Source organism: Bacillus rossius, chromosome 1 (assembly GCF_032445375.1).
Source record: "Bacillus rossius redtenbacheri isolate Brsri chromosome 1, Brsri_v3, whole genome shotgun sequence".
Classification (NCBI taxonomy): Eukaryota; Metazoa; Arthropoda; class Insecta; order Phasmatodea; family Bacillidae; genus Bacillus; species Bacillus rossius.
Window position 1 is genome coordinate 52,609,199 of NC_086330.1, and position 24,695 is coordinate 52,633,893.

General features: G+C 35.4%; 1 protein-coding gene and 2 non-coding genes across 3 annotated transcripts in view; all 3 read right to left on the reverse strand.

Annotated features, from left to right (window-relative positions):
- Positions 1–1,380: 1,380 nt before the first annotated feature.
- Positions 1,381–24,695, reverse strand: part of LOC134536040 (uncharacterized) — a 42,323-nt gene continuing 19,008 nt past the window's right edge. The window contains exons 4-6 of the mRNA XM_063375559.1: positions 21,564–21,766; positions 18,904–19,081; positions 1,381–1,633 (exon numbers count right to left, since the gene is read on the reverse strand). Of these exons, the coding sequence (XP_063231629.1) occupies positions 1,439–1,633; positions 18,904–19,081; positions 21,564–21,766 (576 nt within the window). The 3' untranslated portion in view covers positions 1,381–1,438. The remainder of the gene's footprint in view (positions 1,634–18,903; positions 19,082–21,563; positions 21,767–24,695) is intronic.
- On the reverse strand, positions 1,704–1,775 carry LOC134528663 (small nucleolar RNA SNORD36). The gene has a single exon (XR_010074416.1). It is a non-coding gene; the product is annotated as a small nucleolar RNA SNORD36 (small nucleolar RNA).
- On the reverse strand, positions 13,460–13,534 carry LOC134528664 (small nucleolar RNA SNORD36). The gene has a single exon (XR_010074417.1). It is a non-coding gene; the product is annotated as a small nucleolar RNA SNORD36 (small nucleolar RNA).

Genomic DNA, 24,695 nt, shown 5'->3' on the forward strand with positions numbered 1-24,695 from the left:
ACTCTTTTGCAATCACAACACGCGTTTTGTTGGGGTTCCTGTCCACTTGGTTAATAAACTGAATTTTTTCAGCTACAGAATATATTTTCGCTTATATTTATCGGCCATCATAACCGTACAAAAACCTGAATAAAATTTCAATACGGCGTATTTTAATTAAATACGACCGTGACTACAATAAGTAAAAAAAAATAATAATAATTACGGTAAAGGTTAACCACAAACAAAAGCCGTGAATATATCCATAGAACAGTTAACCATCTCAAGGTGTTAAACCTTTGAAACAAAAACCAGCACCATAGACTATAGTAGCACTGTTTCCGACCATGTATCAGTGCACAAAATGCGCATCATAAGTATAAAGGAACAAGTCATAGGCTAATAAGCGCGAACAGGACGCCATATTGATAGTCGATCCGGTGCAAGTTGTGGAGTGCGTGTGTACCACGTCTATGGTGAACTACTCGAATGTAAACATCTGATGTTTGTATATGCGTGCTGTATTTTCTAGCTATGGTTTCGCTCTAAATTATGACTTTGAAGGAAGGGATACTGCAAATTGTGGCAGTTATCAAAGCAAATTTGAACGTTAAAGGCGGGAATGTAGAAATTTTAATATTGTTACAGGCGGGAAATTAAAGCATTGTGATAAATGGAGAAATGACGGGACCATGAAATTATGGTGTTATAGGCGGGAAAATGTTAAAAACGGGAATGTTATAACCGGGTTGTACTGTATATTGTTTTGTAGAAGAAGGTACAAACTTTCAAAAAAAGTTTAGTGCCCAATTATAATTAAAATAATTTTTCATTAAAAATTTATAAAAAAAGCTTAAAATGGCCAGTCTTTCTAGAAGGGAATCCATCATTAAGCCCAGCACTCAAAGTGTTAATAATAAAATTGATTTCATAGCCACAATATAGTATCATTACTAGAATAAACACAATGGATCACACATTCAATTTTTTGCTAAAACTATAGTGAGATACAAATTGTTACTTCAGTGGACAAATAGAAAGGGTTAAACAGGAATCCACTTGATAAATAAGAAAGAATAAATAAGATATTATGCATAATACAGTAAGTGTTAAAAACAATCAAGAATAAAATACTTTAAGGAAGGCAAGAGAAAATTTTATATACAATAATTATCACCAGACACTCTTATTAAATTTTTTAACACCATTTCAAATAGATTTTTTTTTTTTTTTTTTTTTTTTTTGGATTTTGCTGTGACTACCCATCAAAATTAAATATAAAGCTTTGCGCACCTCTATCACAGAGCCAGTTGAGACAGGTGGGCCAGTAGGATGTGGGTGACAAGTTTATTCAATAAAGAAATATATTAATAAAATTTATATTGCTTACTATATACAAAATAATTTCTCCAAGAATCTTTATTCACCAAATTTCATCTTGGCCAAACAAAACAAGCTATTATTCCACCTCCCCAGCCGCAATCTTCTTTTTCCAAGAAGCCTTCTTCTGAGCCACCCTGTTCTTACGCTCAGAGAGGGTCAACTTGGCCCTATTCCACCTCTTCTTCACGATCTTAGACGGGTCCTTGGTCTTGGGCACGTGTACAGGGTCAGCTCTGATGGCAGCGTGAGCCTTCTTGTACAGCTCTTCCACCTACAAAAATAAACAACTGTTACCACACCTACAGCACAGCTCAGCGTAACGATAACAACCCACGTTACATGATGCTCAGTTTTAAAAAGCTCGATTTCTTGTCAACACAAGTTCATCAGAAGCAATAATTTCATCATAGCACAACACATGCACCAATAGCCTAAATCGATCTGCTGATTTAAAAAAATTTTAAGATTCAAAATAATGCAATAAATATTTGTTCACTATCAATTTTTGTTATATTCATTAATATATATTTTATGTAGTCCTCTGTGGCCACATAGAACTTACAATGGTGGAAGGACAGAGGAAGAGTGATTCACTTGGCCAACTTTACTGGCTGGAAAAGTTATGATGATTAAGACAGCTGTTTTCATAAAAACAATATAGCATTAAAAATATAAGATGTAGCCATGGAAATTTATAAATGTTCTAATGTTGGCTGTGGCTCCTACCTTTATCAGAACACATGTTTTACTCATACTTGGTACAAATTTTCTATTAGAAAATAAAGTAATTTTTTAAATACACAATCACAAGTATGTGATACTAAAATACCTTCGAAGTTACGTAAATTGTGTAATGCAATTTTATTCAGTTTGATTAAATGACATTTCAATTATACTGGAAATTACATGCTTCTTTGTTGGCCTTTTTCTAATTATGAATATTTAAATGGCATCTTTAAACAAAAAAAGCTAGTGGAAAAAAAAAGGTCATGCAACAAACGCAAAAAAATGCTAAGCCAGTGCATGGTTAGATCGGTGGACTGGATCACTAGCAGGTAGTATCCAGGGGGAAAGAAGTGGGTAGGACTGATGACTAGCAACATGCCCTATCTTTTGTTTGGCTGCATTCACTAGAACTCATGCGAGTAGAAAAAAGGAAGTGGGTGGAGAATCTAGTGACAAACAACATGCACTCTCTCTTAGGGCTGGTTTCACCACCTTCAGTTAAACCTAGGGTGCAAACGTAACTACTAGATAGCTCTTATTTTCATCTTACAACCTTCAGTTAAGGTGGCTGCAAAACATTTTAATAAGCTTCAAGAGGCAACACACCATTTACAAACTGCTGAAGATTGATTAAAAGTGTGATCAAGAATTGCATTTAAAAGCTATTGCATATTTATACAAAAGTTTCATGCCATGGTTTAATCTATAACCTGTATTTTTTGACAGTGAAAAAGCCTATAACGGGTGTTTTTAGTGATGTTTTTAAGTATGAAAAATTTAACACACAGCATCTTCCAATATTCCATCATATACGATCAACTAGGCATCTTTCTATTTAAGTTTACAGCGCATGAAATATTTAACATGGAGCTAACCATTAAAAAAACTGAGATATCAGGCAAGATTAGTTGTTGACAGTGATGTTAAGCTGAGAAATTCCAGTTTATAAGATCCGTTGAACTTAATGCTTTGCCTCAATTTCGGTCAAACATTACGTGATATGATAATAAAGGCATGCCTATCGCTGAGCTGTACATTATATTTTCTTGAACATTATTAATTCAAAAAGCAATAAATAAAAGCAGTGTGTATTTCACCGCATTTAAAAATTGCAAAACGAGTTGTCATTCCAACCTATAAAATTTTCATGTTTGTGAGAAATGACTTGCAAATGAACTACTAACACTTAAAAGATGAAGTTTTTAAGAATATATAACTTTCTGTGAGTGAGTGACCAATTACATTTTTCTTTTATGCCACATCATTTGATATTCTCTGGATTTCATAGCAGACATCTTGTGGAAGGTTCACGAATCACTCCAACAGGCCTATCACAACTTACCCCTTGACAAGAAAAATTGTTTCCAGCAATTTAATGCACAATTAAGGCAATTCAATAGTATCAGGTTAGCCTATTTATAACATTTATGGAAATTCTACCCAGTTCAAATTGGTTAGTAACCTATGTATATTATATATTAAGTTCTTATGAATAGCTTAGTATGCGAGTACTTAAAACAACAATACAGTCAAACCTCTATCTATCGAACTCGCATGTATCAATTGTCCGTGTTTATCGTATACTTTCTACGGTCCCGGCAAAATTGCCATACAACTAAGGTTAGAAAAGTCCGCTTGTACCGATGTTCGAATTATCGTTTTGTCCGCATTGATCGTACAAAATATGTGGTCCCGTCAATAAATTATAATAGATGATCGTTTAACCATAAATATTTTGCAGAAATAACCATTTCTTAGACAGAAACCGTCATAAAAACATTAACGATTGTATACAGAAGTAGTAAAAATCACCTTAAATCTGCAGCCAAGTAATGGAGCACGTAAACATGAAGAAAAGACAAATGAACAACAACTTACGAAGAAATATGGATGATGTACCATAACTACAGTACAAACCCAATTGTTATCTTACGATAATTACCATAAAAAGAACTAAAGATTCTTTGTAGATACCATAATACTACAGAAGCACGATAGGTACCACATTTGCACTATAGTTACCGTAACAACTGAGATGTATATTTACCGTGATGGTAATGTATTTATTTATAACATATTAAAATTAAAGAACATTATTGAGAAAAAAAAGCATGTTAAATTTTTATATGTACGGTTGGCACATGTTGCGAAGAAATAATGCAATCTGAAAGAATGCAGTACTACTACGAAAAGTGAAAAGGGTACTCGTGGATTTTTAGGTTATGGCAGTCTCTCTTGTTTTTTCGGTAATATAGGCAGAAAATTAACAAGTGTACCGGAAGTCGGCAGAAATGCCGGTTCAAATAAATATTGGCAAAATCGGCTTCTTCAGTACAGCTCTACATTTGATGACATGAGTAAACATATTTCAGACTTCAAGATATTGAAAAAGACTAATTTCCATGTAGGTTTATTGTGCGTATGTTTTTTTGCAAGTGTAAATTGAATTAAGTAAAATGCTTCCATTTTTATTTTTTTTCAACTGATTAAACTTTAATGACAAGTAACTGATATATTTCTGACACTAATTTTGAGGTTGAAATATTTTTTTCAAAATCTAAGAGTGAAGTCCACATCTATTGAATGTCCGCATCTACTGAATTTTTTTGTTGGTCCCCTGAAAAACGATAGAGGTTTGACTGTATTGATATCACAGAGAAATTAAGTTACTTAATTTTTAAAGAAATGGTGTACATAATTAAATTAACAGCACTCAACTCATGCCACTGTTTTATGCCACATATTTCATGAACCTTAAATGATCACAAAATGAAATGTAACAAATAAAATAAATTTGGTACAATCTTTTTTTTAAAAAAAATGTATATCAATTTTTTGAGAAAAACCAATTTGCAATATTCGCTCATTTTTTGTATTTAATAATCAACCGCTATCAAATTATATAATATATGAAATCTTATTACAAGATCTGTCAAATGGGACCACTGGGCCCAAGTGACAATTTTGGAGAATTAAAAACATTCAAAATTTAAGATTTTTATTCAAGTTCTGAAATTTTTTTCATTTATTTTATGTATGCAGAGCTGCCAACCATTACGGATTTTCCGTAATTATTACGGATTTTAACCCCGAATTACGGAATTACGGAACATCGCTGGTTTATTACGGAAACGAGGCTTTGTGCTGCGAGGTAACGGAGAAAATTCCGTTTCTGCTGTGCTTGTTTCGTGAACGCAGTTTGAATACATCGCTTGGTTGCACAAATAACGGAACTAGTAAGTGTGCGCATGTACGATGTACTGTCGAAATAAGTAAATTAATTCTCGTGTTTACAAATAATAATGGGATGGTATTACGTCCGTTGTACGATACAACTAGTACATATTCTCAGACTTATCGTTTGAAGGCTACTTAAATCACGATAATTTTTGTACGGTACTTTGGCTAACCTGTGTTGTTAATTTATTTCTTGAAAGCCATTTTTTTTTCATCATAGTGTTTTTGTCGTGTCTACAGACGTGAAATTTGTTTATGTTTTTCGATAGTGTTGTGTTCTTCAGTGCCGGTTTTAGAAATGAAGCGTGTGACAGAATAATGTGTATCTGGAAAAAAAAAACACGCAAGTCTTCAGAGCTTTCGACTTAAATATTCAAAAGAATGGCCATGCTTGTCGTTTTCAAATGTTTGGAACGCCACGGTTTTGTAATGTATGCACGTGTGACTTTTCGATTGCACATGGTGGAAGGGATGACTGTAGACGGCATATTGAATCATAGAAACATGCAGAACATTTTAAAGCCGTGACGAGCAATAAATCTACTATATCTTCGTTTTTTCGCTACATCTGAAGAAACGAAAGTAACGAACGCAGTTATTGTTTACAAGTCCTTGTGTTTGTCTTGTTTGTTTACATGACATTTCTTATCCAACCAGGATAAAAAAAAAGCAAATAAAAAGACAGTTGCTTTAAAGTTTAACTTTGAATTGAAGATTCAAAATATCCAGTAAAATTATTAATATTTCTTACATATTCAGATGATTGTATTGTTCAAATATATTTTTTTTATTCATTAATTTGCATTGTATTCATATTTTTCTTTTTCTTTTGCATATTATTGTCCTTGTTTTATCTTGAGTGTGTGTTATAATGCCCCAGGAAAAATTTATCGTGCATGATTTACGCGTACTTTTTTCATATACCTAATTGCCATTACTGATAGGTGTGATTTGAGGTTGGCAGCTCTGTGTATGCACGCTGTAATCCAAAAATAATCAAAATCTGAAAGGGTAAGATACGTCTGTGCTGATTTTATATGGAAATCACACGTAAACAGAATATATCTTAAAATCAGTTTTTAATGCCAATATACATGTTCACGGATGTAAATCAAGTGAAACACATCAATCAGGATTGTTAAGATCATGATGGAGAGAGGAATCGCTAAACATTTGCCAAAATAATTTATCAATTACAGACTCCACATATTTCATTTCATTATTACGTGAAGTATGGTTTAGTGTTCTGAAAAAATAGGGGGGGGGGGGGGGGGGTGGAAGAAGGAAATAAATACTATCAATACAAACAAAATTTTCAAAGATACATTATTTACCCAAATATGTGACGATTTTTACGAAAACTGTTGAACCTCAAAGCAAGGTTATATTATTAAAGAAAATTTGTATCTTGCTACTAGTGATGGGTCAATTCCTGATTTTCCCGGTTCTCGGTTCGGTACCGGTTCTTAAAAATCGGTTCTCGGTTCTGACAAACAATAAAAAAAATATTATTCATACATTATTTATGAGGTGTTTTAAGTAATAAACTATTTATTGTTTTGGCTACAAAAAAAGCACTGTTTCAAGCTACAGTAAACACACCAACCTATTAAAAATGTAATATGTATTAATAAAAAAATTAATTCGAAATAATATAGAGAACACTTAATAAAACTAAAATTTACTACCTATATCAATCTGTTAATTACCTTAAGAAATCTACATACACCCTCCTTTAAAACATAGGAATAAAAAGAAAATGTTACAATAATGGAAATAAAGACAATGATGGTGAACTTTCAAAGAATTGAACTATTAAAATGTCCATCAAACTTATTACCTACATTGAATTCAGTTTGTTTGCACAGTCAACAGTAAATTACTACTACACTTCTGATGCCATTTCTTACACAATTTGCTCTATTTGGCCAGAATAATTATACTTTAGAAGTGTCAACAAGCATTTTGTTTGACCAGCCAATAGTAAAATACCTACATCAACACATCCATACACCACTTTACTTATATATATATATATATATATATATATATATATATATATATATAAAAAAAAAAACCCCTTCCCCCTTCAAAGCAATTCCGTTTACCTAAAAGAGAAAGTTACTAGCCATTACATTAGACGGCTGCAGATGCAGTGAACTTACAGTCCAAAGCACTACACAAAAAGCATAAAATTTTAGAATGCCGAAAATTATTACAAAAAATTTTAAATCAGTCATTAATTAAATTATATGTTAAACAAATATACTGTGGAATTTTGAACTTTTAATTATTCTTTATATACCACTCACCCTTATTTACGTCTCAAGAACTCAATTAACTACCTATTTTTAAAAACAAATTGAAACAAACATGGCGTCTTTCTGTTCTCACATCTCTGCTGAGGCACGTTATAGAGTTGCACACATCTATGAACTACATGTATCTATGGCACCTTCAACTGTTATGTTTGGGAAGCCTACAACTCACATAGTTACGGTTCCCTACCACGTTCGTGCAACTTCGGATTTCTCTCAAAAATTGAAATTAAAAAAAATCGAAGGGTTAGTCACAACATGCTTGTTTTCATTGGAAACTTCTGATTTAGCGGCTGAAGTGGCGTTAATACCAAAACGCAAAACTTCGGAAATCTTCGGAAATTCTTGCAGGGAACCGAAACTATGCGAGTTGTTTTGATTGTATAACGTGCTTTGTTTACAGATGTGACGAGAACATTAAAATTTTCACGTGTAATTGAATTTATAGCTAGAGATGAATATTATTCCACAGAAGTCCAAAAAAATAATTCATATGTGAATTGAACATGAGTTGAGCCATTTCATGCTGCATTTAAGTTGTAGTGGAGGACTATTTTTGTAAAGGGTTTTGCTATACTGCCGGTGCCGGTGCCGGTACCGGTACCCACATTTTAGCTGCGGTTCTCGGTGCCGGTTAAAATGCCGAGAACCGTAGGAACCGAGAACCGGTACCGACCCATCCCTACTTGCTACTTTAACTGACTAAACAGCGATGGGACCAACTTAATTGAACAACCGCACATTCAGCCCTGTAACTGTGTCACTTATGCCACTTTAGACCACTGTTAATTACTGCCTCCTGAACATCCACTTAGTTGAAAAACTACATTACTTGCTTGTGAACTGTATCACTTATGCCACTTAGTACATTCTTGCTTACTGCTTTCCAAAGCTCTCGGAGGGAAGAGGGGTGTGTCAGCAGGCCACAGATGAGACAGCCTAACACTTTGGAATGCCACAAAGGGGAGGGTGGAGTCAGTTCACAGCTGTTAGCCAAGGCACCTAACCATCCCAGGGGACCATCGTATTTTGTATATACAGCTTTCTTTGCTTTCTGACAGATGACTTTTTAACTACAGTGAAACCTCGTTTATTCGTTCCCGCATTGTAGAATTTCCCGGTTTTATTGTTAAATGTCCGTGGTCCCGAAAAAATCCCGCAAGAACAATGTTAAAAAAATCCCGTTTCCATCGTTTACGAATATTTTAGGGATGGGATTTTCGAATCTTGGATTCGTCGAATATACCGAATCCTATGGATTCGAGGATTCGTAGGATCCGAGGTGGGATTCGAGGTGGGTTTTTAAGAGTTTTAGGTAGTAATTGAAAATTGTAGTGCTGGGCGAAGTTTGAAAATTTCGAACCGAACCGAACCCTTACGTTCGGTTCGGTTCGAAACCTCTTAAAATATATTCGAAAAACCGAAAGTTCGTTTAAAAAAAATTACGTTTTTCTAATTTTCTAACCCCCATTTGAGACCATTCACAAAACAGCTCAACAAAATTCTATTACTTGTAATATTCCGACTTTTATCGCATAGTCGTCGCCTCAACAGTTTCAAGAGCAAACAAAATAAAGAAAAAATTATTAATAGTCGCATAACTCGCATAGCATTTTTTCATATAGGCGCGCTTTGTTTTTTGTTTGCTTTAGAGAATTTTGTATGCATTTGTCGTACTAGGTAATATAACCTATCGTACAAATGCCAAAGGTATTGTACATTATACCTTTAACTATAGTGCGTGTACGAGAAGTGTTGTAAAATCACCAAAGATTGCGTACCCCATACGTTAAACTAAAGCGCATGTACGAGAACTCTCGTATTTCGGCAAAACTAACATGATCAGGTTAACACAAGACAAATGCGATAGGAAATGATTACGTAAATTACGTATTTTAAATTACTGGGATGTATTTATTTTCTTTTGCCTTTTTGGTTATAACAGTCAGGTAATGAAAATATTAATTTAATCTTGTGTATTAAAAGTACTGGTCCAGTAAATTTTACAGTACGGTACTAAGTTGACTTGCGTAGTCGCGGCAGCCATCATTATTTCTCGTGTTTTCTTTTTTCCGACGCAAATTTCTATAACCACACTTTTTACGTTACGTTTACAATATTATTGTTCTTGAGGTGAATTGCGATGAGCAGGCTAACGTCGTTTAAGTTTTCCAAATTGAGAAAAGATAATGACGACCCGGATGACCCAGAACCACCCCAAAAAACCGTCTAAAGTTTCTTCTGACGAGCAACATTCTTCCAAGAAAACAGCAACTGCAGTCAGCGGGTTTTGTAATGTAGATAGGTAACTTAATTCACATTCGCCTTTTTCTTATGTTTTATTAAAAAGTTTTACTTATTAAAAATGTTAGGTTATGTCTACCACAAAAATATGTAGATAGGTAACTTAATTCACATTCGCCTTTTTTTTGATGTCCTATTAAAAAGTTTTACTTATTAAAAATGTTAGGTTATGTCTACCACAAAAATATGTTATGTGGCCTTATGCTGAATGTTCGTCATCTTTATATTTTTTTTAAATGAAGGTTAGTGTACACTGAAAAAGGAAGATAGTCTTTTTGAAATTTAGATGTAACTTCTTCATTAATTAAAAATTTGTATATATATAAGCTAAGCTATATAATGTTTTAATTTTACAATTTTAATTAATTAAAAATTTGTATATATATAAGCTAAGCTATATAATGTTTTAATTTTACATATGGCTGGAGAACCTTTCTTTTTCACCACTCAGTTAAAGACCAAAATGCTGGTCATCGGTTCATTTTAATTCAAAACAATTATTTCTGTATGAGGTTCAGTTCGGCTCGGTTCGAAACCAGAGAACTGAGGTTCGTCCAGCTCTAGAAAATTGTATACCTAAACTATATTATAAAGGTAACGGAAATAGCACAAACTTAAGATAAAATACGCTGCATTTTGTCAATTAGCATAACTACTCTTATCATTTCCAACCTTCAATAATATACTTAACATTGCAGAAAAAAACGTAACTTTTTTTAAATGGTGTTCGTTATACAAACATATTTTATTGAAAACATAGGAAGGATTAATTTAACAGAGAATTAGACAGATGCACACTTACATGTGTGGTTTTTGAGGTTATTTGTCTCTATTTTATATCTGGTGTATACACTATGCACTTATTTTATAATTTTATAAATACACATATGATTTTTTTTTAATACATAGGCCTATGTAATTTTTTAAAATAAATGTGTGATTTTTTTAATAACATGTGGTGAAGTTTAGTGTGGGACTGGGATTCGAGATTCGATGACAAACACTGAGGATTCGAACAAGGATTCGGATTCGACCAAAATGTGGATTCGTCCCATCCCTAGAATATTTTTTAACCCGGTTTAACGGGTTGAACTTTACAGGTTTTTTACCGATTTCACATTCAAATTCCCGAGAAATATTCCAGTTTACGCGTGTCTACACGACACGCAATACCAATATTTACATATGGCGGCCATTACTAAAAGAAAACGAATAAAGGGAGCATGACGCTGTTGCTAACAGGTTCACCAACTTCGATAAAACAACAGATGAAAGCTAACGCTCGCACGATAGTTCTTGCTTTGTGCGATAATCGACACAACAATATAACCGTGGTCGATATACTGTACATACTAGCCCAACGTAAACACGTTTCTATTTAGCGGCAGTGAAATCCTGCGAGAAACATAGACAAAATTGTTCATCCTAGCGTTTCCGTGGCCGGCCGTATATGCGCGAGATTTTCTTTGTTTACGGTAAATTAGCTTTACGCATTTAACTCTAATGCACGTGTGAAATTTGTAAAGGTTCATTGATATGTATCGGCCTACAAAAGAGGTTAAAACCATTAAAGAGCGTTTAGAAATTATAAATGCCGTTGAAAAAAATCCAGGCGAAAAACGGGTTGATTTGGCAAAGCGCTATGGTATTCCTCCATCGAATCTTAATTCTATCTTCGCTAGAAGAAATGAGATTCGGAAACAAGCAAGTCAGTTCGGCCAGTCTTCAAAAAAATGGAAAATGGCAAGACAGTCGAAATACAGTGAGCTTGAGAAAGTTTTGTTTTCTTGGTTCCAGCAAGTTCGGGCATCAAACATCCCAGTGGATGGCACATTTTGTTCATTTAAAAAAATTAAGGAAGTAGTGAAACCCCTTATTTACGTTTTCCCGTTATTTGCACTATATTCTTCAGGTCCCGTTTGGTTCCCATTTAATCCAATACAATAATTTCACGCGAATTACGTCTCAAAAATCTAATCCATCCTGCTATTTACATCACGTAACAACGATAGTAGGCCTAAAAACATTGTGAAAAACGTAACTTTTATAGTCGGCAGTGAACATTTTAAATCGCAAAATAAACATATTTTATAACATGTAAAGTTGCTTTTATTTCTAAACATATAATAATTTAAGCCTAGGCGTGTAAAAGTCCGAGTAATTATAGCAGGAGGCAATCTAAAATGTACTCGGGAAAAACGTAAACTCACGAATGCATAAACGTTCTGTTACTATATTTATGTCACAACTTAGCCGAAATGCTGGTACGAGACATAAACCTCACTAGATAAAATGAGCGGAGTCTTGGTAACTGTTTTAAACGTATTTTATAATTTCGGAAGTATTGTACAGTTGACACATATTTTTTAAACTAACCATTTATATCTGGGGATCGTAAATAATTCCGCTAAGCTCGCATCTATTGGCTGACTGCTGATGGAACGTCACGAGTCTGGGCGGAGTGTCGAGTGAGTTATACTGCGCATGCGCAGCTCAAACAGAGAGAGCCAGCCGGCGGGTACGTCGCTCCATAACAGCTGATTGAGTACGATGACCTTTCTCCACGCACGGCACGCTATTGACGGTAAATGTCCAATTTGCGGGCCTTTTATTTAAAATTTTTTTACTGTGGTGCAATGCGTATGTGTAATGTAGCCCGCATTTGTTATGAACGCTGCAGGATGCGACTGTATTTTAATTAACTTTTATTTCTTACTTTTCCCTTTATTTACACTTTCCCCCTTTTACACTTTTTTACTTTGTCCCCATGAAAAGTGTATTTATGGAAATACCTAACTGATTCACTGAAAGTTTTTGCAATAGTACATACATTGTGCATTTGGTAACTTTAGAGTGTGTTCCCACATTGTAGGATTCCTTGATTATCCGTTTTTTACTCATGGTTCATTGGAAAACGGATAATCAGGGTTTCACTGTATAGCCATAACTCATACCACCACAAAAGAGACACTAGGAATGCTGTAGAAAATATGGCATTAATATTAATTAAAAAAATTATGAATTTGCGTATTTGAATTGAGATTTTAATTTTTAAACCAATAGTACATTTTTCATAAACTGAATCAAACAATTTGGTTGCCTTATATTATCACATTATTTTCAGGTAAATATATTTTATATTTTGTTGTGTCATACCAGAAGACCAAATCCAGAGGTAATTTAGGTAAATTGTGTTAAGTACAAAAACTATTACTAGAGGAAATAATATGTTTACGGCTCATTATGCTCAATTTATGCCAGAAAAGTATGTATTTGAGACGTCTTAAGTGTTATTCTACAGGTTAACCTTATACTTGAATTCCCATAATTTCACTCAGAAAATAATATTTTAAATTTGGAATTGGAATCCAAACCTGGAATAAAGGATATTTATGGAATTGACCCATCCCGACATTGTTTGTTTATGAATTCAGCAACTATCTTGTTCTGTGTATGTGACTATGAATATTGTTAATTTGTACAACATTTTACATATAACAAGTACATTATATGATGCTCAGTATTAAAAAGCTCGATTTCTTGTCAACACAAGTACATCAGAAACTATAATAATTTCATCACAGCATCTCTGTAGACAAAATAAAAATACATACATATCCACCTAGTAGCATTGCAGGGCCCTGCCATTCCCAGCTTTAAGTATTATTTGAGATGAATAAATATGTTTTACCTCATTCAGGTGGTGTACCAGCTGGTTAAATAGCCTCAAGGTCAGAGTAACCTAGTTTTCCATACTTGTATTATATAATTCTTAATTTTCTTGTAATTAATTTTGATGATTGATGTTTTCTTCAGAAAAGCAATTTAACTACGTTTTTACTGGTTTTCACATTGTTTGCTAGGTTAATGATTGCAATTGCATTTTTTGGTATGTCACTTACTCACGTTTTTAAGCCAGCCAATCATAGAGAATTTTGTGATTATGTATGTTTTATTTTTTGCAGAAAAGCCTAAATGCTAGGGCAAGGACAAGGAAATTTGTAAACTGTTGTGTTGTGATTGGACACTTACCCGCATAATGGATACGTAGTTTCGTCAGCCCATGTGGAAAGGTCGCGGTTATTGGCAGTTCATCAAAAAACAGTATGTGATTAGAGGCAAATAACTTCATGTCTGGGTTCTGTGGCCATGATTAAGTTTAAACCATTGTTTTTTTACCATTTTTTGAACTCTTTCAATTAGAAATTAGAACTCATACGTTTGGGTGCAGGCCCGGGTGGTCCGTTGGTACACCGGGATGCTAGTTCCATTTAATTTTGTACGTAGACTATGAAGTTACTAGGGAAATTAGGGTATTTTGTGAAGGCACAGGACTGAGGAGCAATTTACAAACTTGAGTGTTTTCTTTTGGACAAATCATATGACATTTTTCGCTGGGAGAAGAATAATTTCGAAATCAATTTTATTTTTATTTAAATTCAACCAGTATATATTATTTAAATTAACCAGTAACAGTTTTCATATAATTGAATAATCATAAGACAGAAAATAACAACTACCTGCAACTTCAACTGAAATATGGTTATGTACGTACGTACAAGGAACGATCGTAGTCTTAGCCAAACAAGAGTGACTTTTAACAACCTTTTACGTACCATATTAACCCAAAAACGAGACTGAATTCAATGCCACCCAAATTTTTTAGATTATGAGTTTATGAAAATTACTTTATGGTGTAAAAAGCTCAATTAAAACACACAGAAATGAAAAAAAAAAAAAAAAATGAAATTAGTACATTTATACCATAAATAGGACATTTTTCTGGCACCTCTTGTCAGTAGTGATTTATATGTCCTTTAAATAACTGCAATTAAATGTTATCCTGTCTCATTTGTCACCTGCTTCCCCCCCAAACACAAAGGTTCAGAAAACCATAAACAAGAGCAGACTAAAGTAGCATAAGTGATGCAGGTCACAGGCAGATAGTGTGGTTTTTCAATTAAGAAAATGTTCAAGACACAGTAATTAGCAGCATCTGGAGTTACAAGGCAGAGCATATGGTTGTGTTTTATTCCTATCGCTGTTAATACAGTTTTTCTAGCAACAAGATACAAGTTTACGATGATAATGCCACCACCTCTGTTAGAGGTTAAGCAGTTTTGGTAAAAATCATAAAATTATATTCGGGTAAATATAACAGTGCCAAAATTCAAAACAATTAAATAATGTTGGTTTAGAGTACTAAATGGTTGAAATAGGGAAATAAAGTTAATTAAGAATTTCAACACTGGTAACCTCTGAAAAATATTAAATCTATTTTTTCCCCCCTTCATACCTATCTTGTTACAATTCCCCAAGATATTGTAATTTTGTAATTTAACATGTACACCAATCATTAACTTAGCATGTCATCATATTGTGCAAATTCATTTAGGGCAATGTTCATTTTACTGCACCAGTCTTGAATAACACATACGCAAATTTCAGTTAGAGAAATTTCCACCAGAAAAAAAAATTGGGCATGACGCCACAAAGTCTCAACTCGGTAAATAAGAAATGTACCGTGGCATACAGTTAGCCATACTAGGGAGGAAGAGATGCGTGTGCAGGTCAGACTACTCTATCTGATGTACAAAAATCAGCTATGGCAAGTTCAGTTACAGCTATGGAGTTTAAAGGATCACATTTTTTTTAACGTCCGCATGCCGATGTGCTGTACCATGGTCGCATTGACACAGACCGGGTCCTGTTGAACTTCATTCTAGTCAACAAGAACCAACACAAGCAAAATCTACCCATTCGTCTGCCAGAAACTGTACGTGCGCAAGCAACTGCCGTTCAAATCACAGTGGAATCATGTCTTCCAAGTGAGAGCACAATGAATGTATCATGTTCAAGTATTTGAGACCAAAATTAAAAGTATTACGGGACACAGAATGAATCAAGCAGCGATACATGAATAAGCACTTTTATTTCTGAAAAACATGAAAATGTAAATGGTTCGCGGAAAGGTACGTGACGTAAGTCACACCCGGGCGGGCAAGTCAATCAGCCAACCGAAGATAACTATCTTCTGGTACACGTGTCGTATTTGTCATACAAAGTATTCTACAGTAGGCTTATAAAGGTAAATTGTGCAACATATTTATTGTTTTGTGTTATTCTACACATTTATAATATGTAAAGAACTAGTAATGGTTCGAATCCCATTTTTCTCGAATCCGAATCCCAAACAGTACCTCGAATCCACCCCTCAAATCCGAATCCAGTTCTCAAGGGTTAAATATAAAATAATTTATAATTTAAGAGAAAAATTAAACATTATGCAGAATTATTTAACCCTTTAAATTTTTCATTTAAAAAAACAAGGATTTTGACACGGTCTGGATCAAGACGATTCCGTTTTTGGTCACATATGTTTCCTGCAGTGCTGAACAAACGTTCAGTGAACACTGTCGCAGGTGGTGAACACAAATATTTTTTGGACAGTTTATGTAGCCTGGGTGAACACACAGACTGAGTTTTCCAGTATTCGAGAATGTTTATTTCTGGGTTAACTGTAGGATCACGTAAGAATCTGGTCACTTCATCAATTGCTGTAGAATCCGACTTGGTGGATTTAAGGCATTCAGGCATTATCTGTGAGTACAGTGATTCATGTATCCACGGAAATCGGAAAATGAAATTCAACATCCGACGGAACAATATTTTGTAGTTACCAACTTGACATTAATTTGTTTAAAGTACCAAATGAAGGTAAACGCTTTCCTGAAATATTTAATGGAAACTGAAAGGCGCCATCTTGGCTTGAATGGTTTTAGGCCATAAGAAATATGTCGTGCGTCTTTTAAAATTAAACCTCACTAAAGCATAGTGATTAATATGCCCGAAGTTAAAAGTAATGGTGTGTTTTCTCTAGTTTATCCATTAAATTTTTTATATTAATATTAGTTATTTTTTATGTTGCTCAAAATGATTGGCTAACAAATTCATTGGTTGACCATCATGGAATTCTCAGATAATACATATTTTAACGTTGGTAGTCTACACAAACCAAACTTGGTCCTAACAAAATTCATCAATAGAACGTGTATCAGAATATTTAAAATTGAATTGCGATTAAAATAATAATTGTATAATGTATTAATTTTTGTCATTCATTATTTCATTGTTATTACTACATGTGCGACCATAACTTGTGATGAAGTCGACATTTTTGTTGCATTACTAAGTAACAGATTTATCGGTAAAGTTATTAAAAAAAATAAAAAAAAAAATTCATATTTAGTCTAGATCCTAAATGTGCTTTATTTTATTTTTTAGCATATTCTGAGAATACATATGTGATTTATGCCTTATTTAATGCCAATGTAGCGACAATGCATCCATGTTCATGAATATAAAGTAAGTTTCCCAAATCAGTACATGCTTCATAATAATTTTCTATATAATAACGAATTAAAAGTACAATACAGTAGAACCTCGTTAATCCGTGATGCGCTAATTCGGGAACCGGATAATCCGGGACGATTTAAAAGAGAAGAAAAAAAAGAGAAGTAAAAATTGTCAGCGCTTAAATTTAACGTCACGTGGGCCGGCGGCCGGCTAACACTACAAGCCATCGTGTGGGCCGCCAAACTCTGCAACGCTGTTCGTACTGACCCTCTGTGTCGCCCCCCTTTCAGCTGTCACATTTGTCACTCTTTAAACTTGAGGGGGATGTCCTGACTTCTGCTTCCCATCTCCCTTTGTTTGTTTCCACCCGCCAACGCTGGCGAGTGACGTGTCTGGCTGGCATTCCGCTGTACGAGGAGGAGGGGAGGGGGGGGGGGGGGGGGGGGTGCAAGGTCAGCATGATCTTATCTTTCTCTCTTCGGCTGTTGTAAATGACCGAGAACTAATGGCTAGGCAGTGCTGTATTTTTTTAAGCCGAGACACTAATTCGAAGACGGCCGGCCCTTACCGTGAATGGCCTTAACCCAGCTGCACCCCGGTGTTGCTTGACAAGACTTTCCGGGCGTTTAATCGCTAGTCCGTGAAATTCTGTAATCCGTGATTATCTCGGTCCTGACCATCACGTATCAACGAGGTTCTACTGTACCTCAATAGGATGTGTTCCAAGGAAAACGTAAACAGTCCAAGTAAATTGTAAGCATTTAAGTTTTTAAAGTACTGCATTTACATCAATATTTTCCCTCGAATCCCGAATCTTTTCCCTCGAATTTCGAATCTTTCGAATACTAGAGATTCGGTGGGATTCGAGGATTCGACCGGCCCATCCCTATAAAGAACATTTTCCTACACATTTTGGAGCACAGTAAGTAAATCAGCCTAGCTATTTATGGAGACCAATGCTTCAGATTACACAATTTTGGATACCACAAACATTTTTAGGAACACATTAGTCGTGCTAAGTGAGGGATTGGTGTAATTATATAATTAAAATATTACAACATGTATTGATTCTGGAAACTTAAGTTTGTAAAACCACATTGAAACAGTTAAATGTTTCAAAACCATAGTTTTAACATTTTTATTTCAAGTGCATTATTTTATTTTTTATCCTTGAGACCAAGAATCAGATTCGAAGGGCAAGTTTGAGGTACTCTTAGGGATTCGAATTTGAGATTCGGATTGAAGAAAAAATGTATATGGCCCATCACTAGTTTTAAAACTATAATTCATACTTATTTGTAGTAGTACTCTATGCTCACAATTACAAATCTCAGAAAGACAAACCAACTGTTTACATGAACACATACTACACATTTTTGTGAACAGAAAAAAATTAACATATCTGAAGAGATGGGAAGAAGTTTAAATCACTTTCCATGACAATAACAAATAAAGCATACTGTTAGTATTCATTTAACAGACAAAAGAATCTCAATCTGACATGGATTATCCCACACCACCCCTTAAAGAACTATTAACATCTTAAAAAACTACGAGCCAAATTAATGAATTATTAAATTAAAAACGAGCAAATACTCACAGCATCAGCATTAACTCCCAGCTTGATGTACTGAGAAAACTGTTTCTTATAGGCCTCATCATCCTCTTCAGCAAGCTGTCTCATGTAATCTGCAACGTGCTGCCCAAAAATGTGTTTCCTATGCACTTCCGCATTGAATTCTTTGCTTTCAGTATCATAACCAGGGAAACGCTTGGTGCTGAAAAAAAAGTCTTTGATGGACGTCCCATTACAGTTGCAACCTAAAGCTAATGGATTTTAATGTTAAAGATTATTTTTATGAATGTTAACACACACATAGTTAATTTTTAATGTTACACACACACCCTTTGAAGTACTGTGTTTTATCGCATAATCGTCGCACATTTCATCCTAAAATCAAGTTTGACCCCATTCATGGAATGTGCGTTTATTTAAAAAAGTGGAGAATACAAGAGCACGCCAAACAAATTAAATTAAGAAGACATGCAACAAAAACATTTTGTTCATCTTTAAATAGAAAAACCAAAACTGTGACGCGAACGTGAGTCGGAGCGCATAACTATCGTAGTACACACCACAAAAAGCATTGACTATCAAATGTAGTTAACTTGGCACCAGAGTGCACACGTCACATGCAATCAATGAGCTATCTATCGACATTCGGATACGTGCTCGCTCTCTATATGGGAATCAACATAACCAAACATGAATGATGCCAACTAGTGCTGGCTACATTTTTATAAGCGGTACACAACGGTGACAAAGACGAAAAGATAAAGTTTATAATGTTTGAAAATGTCTTTAAAAGAAAATTTACTTATCAGACAACTTTGTATTTCTGTTAATTAAATATGTAAGCGATAAAATCCGAAGGAGTATTGGATTTCAACTTTAAAATACATTGTTTTATACGGGAAAACTACCTACAAAAAGTGCTCGGAATCTAAAAACATAATTCGACATTTATGTGAGAAATTTTTATGTCCTAAAATAACAGTGCAACCAATATGCAATAAAACACGGTAATTCAATAATCTTATTACAATTGAAACATATCATCTATATTAAGAACCATTTTATTTTGAAACATTTTAATGCAGTAACATTTGCTTAAGACATTCCCGCATAATACGTTTTCCCGCCTATTGGGTTCAGAAAATTATTCCAAACTTTTAAACTACATTTATCATTAAACTTTCAAACATTTATTTTCAAATACGAACAAAGATAACAATCGTCAAAACCCAGTCACATGCTGCACACTGATCATCTGCTTTCATTGATATTAATTTTATGAGGCTGTTTCATTTGTACATTTCCCTAATTCAAAGCATAACACCTGACAAATACACAGAACATCACTAGCCATTCATTTGCCTGTTGGTGTGACATGCCACAACTTGCAAAGCAATTTGAGGAACTAAACAGTTTCATTCTTTGTTGAGCACTGTAGTAAAAACTTTTATATGGCAGACGTAATGGTGAACATTTCAATTTGTCTTGCTACGATTTCCATTTTTTGCTACTTTTTTTAAACAAAAAGTACACTATTTACCCGTAAATACTGCACAATTTTTCAATCTCCAAAGTTGTTTAACTTACTATTTCTTAAAGGATCAAAGGACATCTTGCACGTGGTTTGAGTGTGTTTTTATGTGGGAAGTCATTGCAATGATTACCAAAGGTTAGAGGTGGCAATCATCTATGGCTACTGAAAAAACCTAATTAAAAATGCTTAGGATATAAAAACTTGTTCCTTGGGAAGAAATAAACATAATCATGGAAAATCATAAACAAGATCAAAGGAAAAAAAAAAAATTATTTTTATTTTAGCAATGGTAGTACTGCAACAAAAATTTTGTTTGAAAGTTGAGAATCTGTTGTGTGTGCTTTCTCAGCAATTCCCTCATGTTGTTTATAATTTTTTTTAACACAACATTGATCAGTGGTGCTTCACTGTTGTAACCACAACAGAAGCAATCAATACCCATTACCATGTTTTATCGCATAATCGTCACACACTTTATACTAAAATAAAGTTTGAAAAGTAGGGGTGCAATGATTATGTGAAAAAAGCATTTTTTGTTAGGTAAAGTTATTCATAAAAACAAAACCTATTCAAGGAAAGTATGTCCATTTAAAAAGTACAGTATATAAAAGCATGCCAAACAATTTAAATTAATAAGTCACGCAACAAAATCATCAGTGTTCAACTTTAAATAGAAAAACCAAAACTGTGACGCGAACGTCGAGTCGGAGCGCACAACTATCGCAGTACACACGACGAACGAGTGAGGGCCTTAAAATGTAGCTAACTCGGCACCAGACGGTGCGCGCATTGCATGCAATCGATGAGCCATCTATATCGGTATTCAATTATGTGCATGCGCTCTGTACGGGAAACCACATAACCAAACATGAATGATGCCAACTAGCGCTGGCCAATTTTTATAAGTGGTACACAGTGGCGACAAAGACGAAAAGATAAAAGTTATAACGTTTGAAACGTCTTTAAAAAAAAATAATTTACAAATCAGACAACTTCGTATTTCTGTTAATTAAATAAGTAAGCGATAACATCCAAATGAATATTAGATTTCAACATTGTTTTATACGGAAAAACTACCTGCACAAAGCGCTCGGAATGTTCAATGTCCCAACTCTGACCATGTGCTGATGAAGCAGTGCCTGTGCATTACCTATGAGGAATGTTGAGACCCCCGTCCACAGCCCCCTTCATGGCGCCGAACACCCTGGCGCCGGTGGTGGTGCGCATGAGCCCCACGTCCAGGTAGCAGCGGAACGCTCCGGGCCCGTTGTCCACGGCCTCCACGTTGTACTCCTCGCCCGTCACCTCCGTGCAGCCCGCGTACAGCTCGTCCAGGCCAAACTTCTTCAGCAGCTGCAAGCACGGCCGCGACACGTCCCCACTGCAGTTTCTGTTCACACCACTCTCACGTGGCACTCATTTTCTGGCCAATTCTGTTTTTAAAAACAGGAGATTTGGGTCTTATTGGTTAAAAATGATAACATATACACAAGATGCCACTATAACAGTATCATGATTCATAATAACATGTCTTAAATGATTTGGAACAAATACAATAAATCTGTTTAAGTATTTTTGTGTTTAAAAATATATTAATGTTGGAATGAAAAAATTTGTAACTAATAGCAGTGGAAAAATTAAGAAAGTTAATTTTTTTGTATAAAATGTGGTACCTTTATGCTAAATAAATTATTTTCATTGAATTTAATATTTAAATGATTACATATTTGTCATTGGAGTTAAGTTTTGATTGAAAATAGACTAGTTTCACAATTTTTATTGCATTTTGGTGTTTGGTGGTGTATTAATTTGAATTTTTGTACAACATGGTGTATTGACACGCTTTTCGGAGTTATTTCAGTTTTATCAAAATCACCAAAAAATCTTGTCCCCAGTAATCTGGCACCATTCAAGCACTTGTATTTAGATTTTTCGGGCAGATTTTGCCTGCTTACCTTTGTTTCTGATGTTTGAAATCCCGTCAGAAACAAAAGAAATTGCTTTAAAATGGTTTGAACATATTTTTAAATAAGTAACTACTACCCATTTTACAGGCTGTATTGCCACTGCCCTTGACCTTAACTTATACACCCCAGTACGCAAAGAACAGAATTGAACAATTTTGGATCAGTTTAAAATCTACAGTCGCGGTAGTTAAGAAAGTCTCAGACAACTATTTGTGCCACCCTTCATCGAGAAGGCAGGTTTGAGCGTGGCATCGCAGGACAATGGCTTCTTTGTTCTACTCTCACCCTTTCCGAACCCTTGTTGGTAGAGATGATTTTACACTGTTCATCCCTCCTTTATCACTCAAGTTGCACATAACTGTGAGAAGCAAATCTAAAATATATTTATTTAAATTTGTGACACTGAATTCTTTTTTAATTCACAATGCTTAAATTTCCCTTCAATGAAAAACAAATAGATACTTCTTATATATGGCTGATCAGATTACATATTAACATCAGAGAAACATTCTTAGCAACAAAGGCCAGGTAAGCATAGCAAAGAACTTGCCACAAAAACCAGACCTCCAACCAGAAATGTCCTCAGTCTCGTCATCAGATCATCATTCCAACCATACTATTACTAGACTGTTACACCTCGTCAGTCTCTCCTGATGACTGGGGGTAACTTGTGGATCTTTTGGTTTCAGCAGGCAAAATAATGATTTCGGCCAGACATTAAAGTTTCTCTGTTTTTATTTTAATTTTGGTTATTTTCCATTATATAATTATATAATATGAGTTTATTAACAGAAAACATATACAGCATGGGTTTAAGATCACATTATTGAAAGAATGGGCCGGACCTTATTAGACAATTAACACAATTTAAATAAATTCGTGACAATAAACATGTTAAAGAGTCGTAGGATGCTTCTGCATGTCTACTCTGAGAAACGTCGTGGTTGGATGCTAGTCCGAAAAGGTTACGATAAACTGAAGGGCTGGCGGTTTGAACATTGCTAAGCGAAGTGGAACAGCTGACAGGATGTCAGGGGGCCTTAGTCATCCGCCCCATGGAGACTGATCTGGTCCTTGGAAAAGTACTTGGGTCCGGTACTTGGTCCCTGTCTGTGAACAGATCCAAAACACAATTGTTCAGGACTGATTCACAGACAGTTGGTGAAATAGGCAGAAAATGCCTTCTAGTCACGATGATGGTCGGGGAGTGATGGTAGTAAGAACTCACCAAACAGGGCGATGTCTTCCAGGGTCTGCCCGATTGTTGAGCACCCAAAACCGCCGCTGACGATTCAAATTTTGAAAAAATTAATTATATACGATGACTTATACAGGACAATTTTTATGAGCTAGGTCTATACGGACTGACTAACGCCTAAAAACTACTGTTGTGGGAACATCCCTTGTCTAATTTGATCACATCTTAAAAGAAAAACAGAGAGGCATCCCAATGATGTAGATACGATGCAGACAGTCCCGAATCGTGGCGCGCGCAGCTAGTTTGGAGCGGCCGAGACTTGCAATTAAAAAGGTGACGTTAAAGGAAGATAGGGGGGAAGGCTTTGGCTTTCAGACCGAAAGGTTCCGAAGATTACAGAGGTTCTTGTCAAGAAAGGCAGACTTCGATATCTCTGAAGTTGGTGGTACTGCCCGATGTCAGTGCGACCTACTGAGGTGTGGCTGAACCGATTAGAGGTCATCTTGCACGAGGCGGCTGCTACAGCATTGAGCATTGGGCATACAGGGCAGACTAGGCCAGCGCTCTGGTGGCCTGGAAAGGAACTTCGGGGTACTGGTTACTGCGGGAGATGCCAGAGGGCAGGCATTCAAACTCCCAGGGGAAGTGATTCGCAAAACTACTGCTAGGTGGCATAAGCATGTACATTTGAGACTAGTGTGGTGGCCTTGGGGAGAGGCCGACCATGGCCAGGGTTAGAGGCCGACCATGGCCAGGGTTAGTGGCCGGTCATCGCTCTGGTCCAGCGTTCCCAGGAAAACTTGGAGAGGTGGGGGTGTGGGGCTGCTGATGACAGTGGGAAAGATGCTCTACAGGGCCCAGAGGCATGACTATAGTTTGGCGAAGATGATTCGCGATCATGTCAAGGAGTGCTTGCGTCAGGCGAGGTCTTGGAAGTGGCCTGCCCTAAGAGCTTGCAAGTCATAGCAGTTCTAGTCACGGATCGGAGGCGAATTCCAGGCGACCTCCGTGCACCAAGGCGGGGATAAAGCGATACTGAGTCTGACTGGCAAACGACTCGGCAAAAATCGGATCTAGGGCTGGAAAAATTTGGGGAGACAGGTCTGACAAAGGTTGA